At 36.9% G+C, this 9,165-nt stretch overlaps 2 protein-coding genes across 3 annotated transcripts in view; one reads left to right on the top strand and one right to left on the bottom strand.

The window, feature by feature from the left end:
• Positions 1-559: 559 nt before the first annotated feature.
• Positions 560-4,854, bottom strand: tmem231 (transmembrane protein 231). Its single transcript, XM_014033665.1, has 7 exons — positions 4,426-4,854; positions 3,951-4,117; positions 3,555-3,683; positions 2,996-3,139; positions 2,479-2,560; positions 2,290-2,395; positions 560-1,521 (listed from the first exon to the last, which is right to left on the bottom strand). The coding sequence occupies exons 1-7, from the start codon at positions 4,562-4,564 to the stop codon at positions 1,359-1,361; spliced, it is 930 nt and encodes a 309-aa protein (XP_013889119.1). The 5' UTR covers positions 4,565-4,854; the 3' UTR covers positions 560-1,358.
• Positions 4,855-5,287: 433 nt separating this feature from the next.
• The window catches only part of gabarapl2 (GABA(A) receptor-associated protein like 2), an 8,581-nt gene continuing 4,703 nt past the window's right edge, over positions 5,288-9,165 (top strand). The window contains exons 1-4 of one of the 2 annotated variants that reach the window (XM_014033645.1): positions 5,288-5,495; positions 6,871-6,926; positions 7,790-7,861; positions 8,486-8,658. In XM_014033645.1, the coding sequence (XP_013889099.1) occupies positions 5,462-5,495; positions 6,871-6,926; positions 7,790-7,861; positions 8,486-8,658 (335 nt within the window). In that variant the 5' untranslated portion in view covers positions 5,288-5,461. The remainder of the gene's footprint in view (positions 5,496-6,870; positions 6,927-7,789; positions 7,862-8,485; positions 8,659-9,165) is intronic. The other variant, XM_014033654.1, reaches the window with a different exon arrangement.

Here is a 9,165-nt window from a genome sequence, read left to right as displayed (position 1 = left end):
CAGGCACACCTTCAAGCAGAGGAGTGAGACATTCACATGAGATAATTCTGTGGTACTGGTCCAGAAGAACACACCCTCCTCAAAAACAAACTGTAATTTGCATTTTGCCAAATGTCATCAAATGCATKTCTTACCTTAAACTTGACTCACTTTCACAGTAATTAAATATACAACAAAATCTACAAAAACTAAAATGGTCAGTAAATAAATAGTATTTRAATGATTTTAGTTTTTATTTAAATTGAGTTTTGTTTGAAAGGCAATTATTTCTTCCTATCCAAGTACTACGGATAATAAAACAGCCTTTTGGGAAATTCATAAATGCTCATTACATGGACACTGTACTTATTAAAATAAGCTAATAAAGCAAAATAGACTCATTAACTTAGACTAGCCCTAAAACTTTAATACTGTTATTTTATTATGAACCATATGCAATTAAATAACAGATACTAATAATAAAACCTGATATGGTTGCAGAGTACACAAGACTAAAATACAGAAATGATATCAAAATGTATTGATTTATTTTACAAACTCTCTGAACATACAAATAGAAAAATATAGAAAATACATTTTTTTTCCAATTCACTTGCTAGAAAACAGTAAAAACAGTAAACTAGAAAACTCAGGAAGAAAATCAGATATTTTCTGGTGATATTTCTGTTACAGCAAATAGTCCAAGTCTTCAAAGTATTTAGCCAAAAAAGCTGCAAACAAAATGCAATTTTCTATAGAGACAATTATTTATAAAGTCTGGATGTTTTAGATATAAAATGCTTTTTTAAATATCTCTAGGTTATTTTGAAATTATAATTTATATAATAAAACAGAACAAATGGTTCCMCTCTAAAAACTGAGTTTGAGCTAATAGAGATTATAAACCAATGTTGTGTTGTTTGTTTGTGTGAATCTTGTATTAACATTGCAGATGCATAAATGTGTTACAAACTTGTTAATGATTTATCTTTGTCTTTACAGTTAATAATGCTTATGTATAACTCTCCCCCCACAGACTTTTATCAGCACGAATCTACAGTTAAATAAATATCAAAGCAGGTTTTTGTGACAGTGTTTGTCTGGAGGTCAGATTGCACAATCGGATAATCATATTTGTTTTTATCAWTAGTCTCAGTTTAGTAGTGCCCACAGGTCAGAATATGATAGTATTTGTATTTTTAATGTTTAATTGTAACAAAATGATGCCCAGCTCTTACAATAACACATCTCAACCTAAAAGATACACACTTTAATATCAACATGAACTTAAAAGACAAACGTTACAGACGTGGAGCAAATTGACAAAGGGTGTCGGGTGTCGGCTTTTCTAGGGTCCAAACCTAAACGTAAAAAAATCATCAGGACAGGTGAGGTTTTCCAACAGGTATGGGTACGGTTGTCAAAACCTGGTTCTGGAAAACAAATCTCTGGATGCGTTCAAAGACCCACAGGAAGATGAGGAGGATGCTGACATACTGTATCCAAGCAAACTTAATGGTCTCCCAGAAGCCGGGACGGTAAGTGGAGGGACACGGTTAAGGCTGAAATGTTAGCAAACGTACTTTTCATTTAGACTTTCACCAACTGATGAAAAGGTAAATAAAACACAACAAAACAGAAGACTGAGGTGTTTTGCTGCTACAGACTCGACTAATTATAATACACAATTATTGTTTAGAAATCTGACCTATAAAAATCAGACATTTGATATGTTTTGAGGGTCTTCCAATGAAAGGAAAGGAAACAATTACGCGTCCTCTAATGCCTCCAACTGATCGCAACATGTGTGCTATTTTACTGACATTTCAAATTACCATGGTGACATGGTGTGCAAAAAATAACCCTAAATCTCAATAGGATTGCAAGGTTAAATAATAATAATAATAAAAATATTGTTCACTCTTTGAAATACCTCAGAGTAATCACTGCTATTAAATAGTTATTTGGGCCAACTAGATAAAAAAATGGCTGCCACTGAAAACCTGTCAAAACACGAAAATGGCTAAAACTCTGATTTTCTTTTAGAGAAATGGAGCTATTATTTGGTAGTAGCTGTCAGTAAACCCCAGCTTTACTTTTACAGTCCTATGTTCAAAACTCAAAAAGTCTACCACAGCTAACCCAAAATAGCCATAACCAGTTTTAGAGATATTTAAGATGCAATTTGGAGTGGTAGTCAATATTAGTGATCTCCAGCACATCACAATTCGTTTTAGAATTATAGTATTTATGTGTGTACCAAAAGGTATTTACAAACAGACCAACTCCTGTCCTGTAGTTAAAGGATATCTGATGACCTCCATCGGGTAACGGATTTCAGCATTCAGCTCAAAGGGAGAACCAGCAGCTTGTCCCACTGTCCAGACTGGCATCGGACAGGACAGGACTGTTGTTACTAAAAGGAAAAATATATTGTATACTATTCAAAATCCAGTACTGTAAAACATATAAATAAACTAAGTTCATTAGTCAGCTTACAGTTTCTCTCCTGGTAGCTCTTGATAATGTTGTTGAGATCATAAGTACTTGCAAAGGGACTGGAGCCATCGATCGCTGACACCTTTTTCATCAAAACACAAATCAAGAAACTAAATCAAACTTCAACAAAGTTTAATTCTGTTTCATATAGTTCAAATAATACTGAATGTCTGTATTTGTATTGTGATGATGAGAGCCAGAGATAGGATTTAAACAGAACTGACAAAAAGCAAAATAAGTTTTAGGATCTAAACTAAAACAGGAGCATTCACCAGACTTGTACTGGATGAACAAATTAATGTWAATAATACTTTTCTATGTTTGCCCTATGTTATTTTATATATTTCTTAAATTTGGTCTGAAACTGCCTCTCTTCTCAGTCATACATCTGGCAAATTCTGTTTGGTATGTATATGTTGGCTTTTACTTTGCTGTGTAAACTGTATAATATCTGTATAATGTCTGCTAAAACTTGTATTTACAACCCCACAAAGAAATCAGACCGAGGTGTTCTCACATTGTAAATGTTATACAATCCTCGATGAGGCAGAGGCGTCTTCTGCTGCAGTCTCAGGTCYCCACTAATGAACAGYTTGGCTCCAGGAACAGGAGAGGAGTGCTGCACAAAAGCCAGGCTCTGCATCACTACTGTGGACATCCGCTAGCAAAACAAATACAAATAATGTTACTCTTCAGYTGAAATGCTCACTGGAGCTGCTGTGTGTGCAGCTGAGTGGCTAAACTGACTTTTTTTAAAAAATTGGGGCTGTTAGTGATTTTAAAATATAGATGTAAGTTACAAAAAACAACCACCAAGTAGTCTTCAAATATACTAATACTAAATACACTAACGCTGTTGTCAAATTTTTACCTTGATGCAAAGTGGAAAATGACAAGGAGCATGAATATGTTAGCACAGACACAGAGGAAATGTTTTAAAATTAAACCACAAAGGGAACAAACTAAACAAGAAGTGGTTAMTTTAATCCTAAAGGCAAAAAAAGTCCCCTTTCAAAAGAAGCACTGACCCACATGTGAGTTGTCAGAGAAAAAGAAGTGACTGGAGGAACACATACAAAGAGCTGATAGCTGAAGGTGAGCAGCAGCTGAACACTGTAAACTTGTTCATCAGGCTTCAGAGGAAGCTGCAGCTGGAAGAYCAAAAGGTCCAACTTTCCATCCTGGTTCAGATCCTCTTCTCTTACCTATAGAATGTGTTCACAGGAGAGTTTAACATAAATTACATTCTTTGAATATTAATAAAGATACAATTTTACCATTTTATTTAGGAGGGTGTACAAATATAAAATGTATGTTATATTTATAATGTAACACTATGCAAACATACAGAGGTGCAATTTACTCATAAAAAGGATGATTGCTTTATTTTTTCAGTTCAGGATTGAACAAAATGAATATCCTTCAAAGACTGACTTTATAGTTTTGTGGAAAAGGCATGAGATTATTCTTACTGAGACAGTGGGGATCCGTAGGTTAGTTCCGAGCATGTTGTTAAGATGAGGGAACGTGCTCCAGGCGACATAGTGTCCTTGAGTACTGGTTGCTGCCACCAGCAGAGTCTGGTACTGGAATCTCACAACCGGCTGTTCTTCATAGGTGCTTCGCTTTATCCAGAAACCTGAAATGAAAGCAGCTCAACTCAGTGAACATTCATGTCGACTCATTAAAACTGAGCGTGCTATTAAAGTAATTGCTTATGCGTAAAAAGTCAAGCATGTTCTGGTGCCAACTCTTATGTCTTATTAAACTTTGATAATGTTATTTACCATTTCAGTGTTTATTTGGGGTTGTGGGACTTTAACGCATTAACACAATTTAGTCAAAGCTTTCTGCTTTATAACATAACGACTTGAAACTGATACAACCAGAACATTTTTACACAATTAACGTTCAACATGATTAGATTTACTATCTGTAATACTGTACCTTGGCTCCTGTAAGCAACGAGCAGAGGTGCGATGTATGTCAGGCATGAAACAATAACTAGAAACAACGTGGCTTTTGTACACACACTCGTTTTGTACCGAATCTCGGACGGGTGAGAGTAGACTTCATAAAAAGCCATAAGTATTGGTCAAAATTAGCGTTTCGACAAGCTAGTTAGCTTACTTGTGAAATAAGCTAACGCGAATGCTAAYTGAAAGATAAGTAAACGTTTACAGAAACACAAAGAATCTGCGCGAACAAGAATCAGGTTCTGTGTTAAGTGATGTCCATCTAAATGCAAACGACGCAWTAAMGTCACCCATCAGTGTAAATAGTATRAGYTGCGTTTGAAGTCACTGCTTTGTTAGCTTCTGTAAATAGAGCAGCATTAGCTACCGCGCCTCACGGTTACCATGGCAGTCAGCGTCAGCGATCATGCTGCGTTCAATGTCTGAGGAACTCTAGAAACCTTACCAGAGCGGCTCTACGTTTTTTTAAAGAACAAATTTTAAGATTTTTTCAAAATTATCATTATTAAATGCATGTCTTGCTTCTGCTTTGTTGCAATAATAGATGTGGAGTGAAAAAAAATGAAAAGCGTAGGTNATTAAATACATGTTTTGCTTCTGCTTTGTTGCAATAATAGATGTGGAGTGAAAAAAATGAAAAGYGTAGGTTGAGCAATTAATTTTTTAAAATATATTTATTACTTTACATTTGACCTTGTATTTTATAAAAAAATGATTAAATGATGCATCCAAATAGTATGCCACTGCAATAAAACAAATCTTTACTTCCCAGTGTATTTGAAACAAGAGTCGTGAAAGTACCGACTCCCTCAGCGAGCCCCTGAAGGCAGCACACTGTCAGACGGTGACGTCACCTCACTGTTAGACGGACAGCTGAAAGGCAGAGGCTGATTTTTTGACGCTTTGTTTTGATCGCGTTTGTCTGGGTTTTTTTTGGAGGATTCGACGGAATTCGCCGCTGATTCAGGAGCTTAGCCGTCGCGCCTCAGTGCGGGGATCCAGCAAAGATGAAATGGATGTTTAAGGAGGACCATTCTCTCGGTAAAAATCCCCCAGAAAGGCTTCGGGTTGTTATGAAACGAGAGATGTTCTTGTCGTGTCACGCAGCTTCCTTTCCGTTTTGCTGTCCCCGCATCGATTTTTCTGTATCACCCCTCATATGCGCAATATGCATCTTTATTTTAATATAAGTATATATAATTATTACTGCAACCTGCAAATAAATGCTGTAAATTAACCCGCTTCATCATCGTTTTAAAAAACAAATAGTCAGCTAAATCTACCCTGAAATGTGTGCCTGTCTTAAACCAGGCATAATGCAAGGTTTAAGGCCTTTTGGAATGAATTTAAAAACAATGTACTTTTTTGTGTTGATTCAGTTTAGCATCTTTAAGAAAATTGACAACGTTTACATTGTGTAGGCCTAATGACCACTGCGAGATTGTTCACATTTGGTATAACATTTTCCTGATAATATTTCTGTTACTTAAAGGCAGTCATTGCAAATAAAATCAACATAAAAGGGTTACCCTGAGCTATATCAAATGATACATTTCGAAGGAATTTACTCCAGTTGTGTTCCCGTAATATTGGTGTGCAGTTATGAAATGCGGGTCTGCACTCAGTGTAAACAAAACACTCAGCTGAACCCCCATTAAAAACCATATGGAAGCCAGAGTCAYGTGGTTGATATTAAGCAGAGGCGTAGACTCTCAAAAGACATTTAAGTGTAAATAAATGTTATAGAACCTAACAGATTTGTTTGTATCTGCATACTCGACAAATTTGAGTGTAAATACATACAAAGACAACAAAATCTTTAGCTTTCTCCATTATATATGGCTTTTCCATGGACAAATGGTTGTTGGCCCTTTTTCAGCCTTTYTCTGACTGTTTTTGTATGTAAACAAACATATGGTGGTAATAAATTAAGAAAACACTAACCATCAATATGTGAAAAATACTGTTTGAATTTTGAAATTGTTCTTTATGACACTGTAACATGTGCCTTTATAACTCAGCTTTTGTGTTGAAGCTCTCATCACATCCCAAAGTGGGCCTCTTAAGTGGGTTAATGAAAGCCTGCTCCTAAATGGATCCACCACATCTTATAAACCATCACCTTCCCCTCCCAGGCCTCTGCTCATTGTCTGCCTGCAGCACGCGATCCTGCCTGAAATAATGCACCGCCATGGCAATAAATGTCTTTAAAATCACTCCAAAGTGTCTTTTAGCTGTATAACCGGGTAATAAATTGGTACAAGAACAGATAATCCGTCTTTAACTTGGTGTTTTGTGGGAAAAACGTCTGCTGCGGCTCCTTRTGTTGTGCTTTTATGGATCTCTGTATTGAACCAGGCCCCACTCATCCCTTTTATCTCTGACTTCCTGTTTGTTTGCTGTCTCTCTCCCTCAGAGCACCGATGTGTGGAGTCAGCCAAAATACGCAACAAATACCCYGACAGAGTACCGGTGAGTTGCAGAGGAAGGAGGGGGGATTTTCTTTGGCAAAATGGAGTGACAGAAAATCAAAAGCTAAAGAGCAGGGCTGTTGCAGGGAGGTGTGGAAGAAATCAGGAGTCTTCTGTTTCATTTTACTTAAACTGATTTGCAACAAGACGTTGAATTTTTATTAGCTGCAGTTGAAATGTGAAAAAGGTTTTGCCCATGTCTGTCTATATGTGTGTGTCTATGTCTCTTGGCATAACAAAGCCACTGAACAGATTTAAATAGATTAAATTGTAGAAACAAAGGGGTTGTTTACACGGGGCTGGATTGTAGTGAAACTGTAACATTTTTGTTGCAGTTTAGTCTTTTGTTTACACAACAGTGAAAAGAGTCTCTGTGGAATTTCTTGAATCCACAGTGGAGCTTTTTCAGAAAACCTCCCTGCAGAGGTGTGAAATCCTGCTGCACACACAGGCGGCTGCAGGCAATAGTTTTTCTGCACTAACAGTTTCAATAAATGACAGGGTGTTTTACTTTTTTGTGCTTTTAGTTTTTCAGTGCTTAAGAACAAAACTAATAAGGTACAAAGTAATGTTAGTGTRTTCACCAGTTTGGATGTAACTGATCATAAAACTGTGTCAGGGTTGCCAGATAAGCGTACACATATAAATCCCCGAGCACAACCACCATTTTCTGTCAGATCTTAGAACACCCTCACTCAACACATGACAGTTTGAGTCAAAATACAATCATTTTAAAACCAAAGCTCACTATTTCAGATCTGGCAACTCTGCCTATCACATTACTACTGCGGATCCACGTAAACCTGAGGTTATTTATTTGTTTATTCGCTCCATTAAACATTGAAAAAACATTGAATTTTCCAGAGATTGATCACAACTGGACGCAACCCAATTCAAGACAACAGAAAACTGGAAATAATTCAGCCAAATTTACAGGTATTGACCTAAAATTTGGTGTGGTAGCAGCTGAGACTGTTCCACAACTCATATTGTGATACTAACTGATAACAACTCATAATGCAAATGCTAACTGATTGCAAAAGAAGTACTGGGAGTCTTAGCAAAACATCTGAGGAACAACTGGATGGATATTTAATGAAACCTTTAGATAATAATCACTGGACTTAAACTATTGTCGAACTGTAAACTGTCAGTGATTGTTTTATTTTCTTTGCCAGTCATGTTTGTCTTGTTTGACCTTTAAGCCTCATTGATATTTAAGTAGCAGCAAAAGATAAACAAGTTAAGCAGCGGTCTTTCCAGTTTGTGTAAGCCTTGACTTGAACAGTGTTCAGGGCTTAACAGACACAAATGCTCCAGGATTTCTTTATAACAGACAGCATAAGAAGAGATTCGTATTTTTTATGCCAACAGATTAGTTTTTATAATGTGTATTAACGACTGATGCAGCTGGCTCACTAAAAAAGTCATTTACAACCATAAAACCAAAGGAGCAAACATCTATTAAACTGTAATCAGTTTGTTACTGTGTGCTTAGACATTATACTTTTCTAACCACACACAGTCAGTTATCTGTCCGCTTGGCTGGTTTTGCTCTAGGTGATCGTGGAGAAGGTCTCCGGCTCTCAGATTGTGGACATCGATAAGAGGAAGTACCTGGTGCCCTCTGACATCACGGTGGCTCAGTTCATGTGGATCATCAGAAAACGGATCCAGCTGCCTTCAGAGAAAGCCATCTTCCTCTTCGTCGACAAAACCGTCCCTCAATCCAGGTTAGAGCGCTGGTGCACCCCAAGGGAAATAAGCCAGAAGGTTAAATATGGCTTCTGTTGTCAGTCAGCAGTGTAGGATTTGTGTCTGAAGTACTCAAATGGTATAAAGCATAAAAGTCTGACATCTGTGAACATAAAGTAAAAATAAAACGATGAATCTGCAGGTTAACTATGAAGACACCAAGGTTTAAATCGAACATGCAGGTTAAACAAAATACAGCAGCAGCTTCCTTTATCTAATTTTAGCTACAGCTGATAACATTCCTGAACTTCTGTTTGCTAACTCTGGCCTACAACTTGGGCTGTCAGCTGATTTTAGASTGCAAAGTAAAGAAATCCTCCTGCCCTGCTTTCAGAAATAAGTTGTTGCTCTGCAACCATCAGAGCTTGGCCTCTACATAAATTAATTAAAAGAGAAATTTGGACAAGAAACTTGTCTCTCTCACACACACACACACACACACACACACACACACACACACACACACACACACACACACACACACA

The sequence above is a fragment of the Austrofundulus limnaeus genome, unplaced genomic scaffold (assembly GCF_001266775.1).
Source record: "Austrofundulus limnaeus strain Quisiro unplaced genomic scaffold, Austrofundulus_limnaeus-1.0 Scaffold7, whole genome shotgun sequence".
In the NCBI taxonomy this organism is placed as follows: domain Eukaryota; kingdom Metazoa; phylum Chordata; class Actinopteri; order Cyprinodontiformes; family Rivulidae; genus Austrofundulus; species Austrofundulus limnaeus.
The sequence above is the reverse complement of the archived record's forward strand: the minus strand, read 5'-3'. Positions and strand labels throughout refer to the sequence as shown.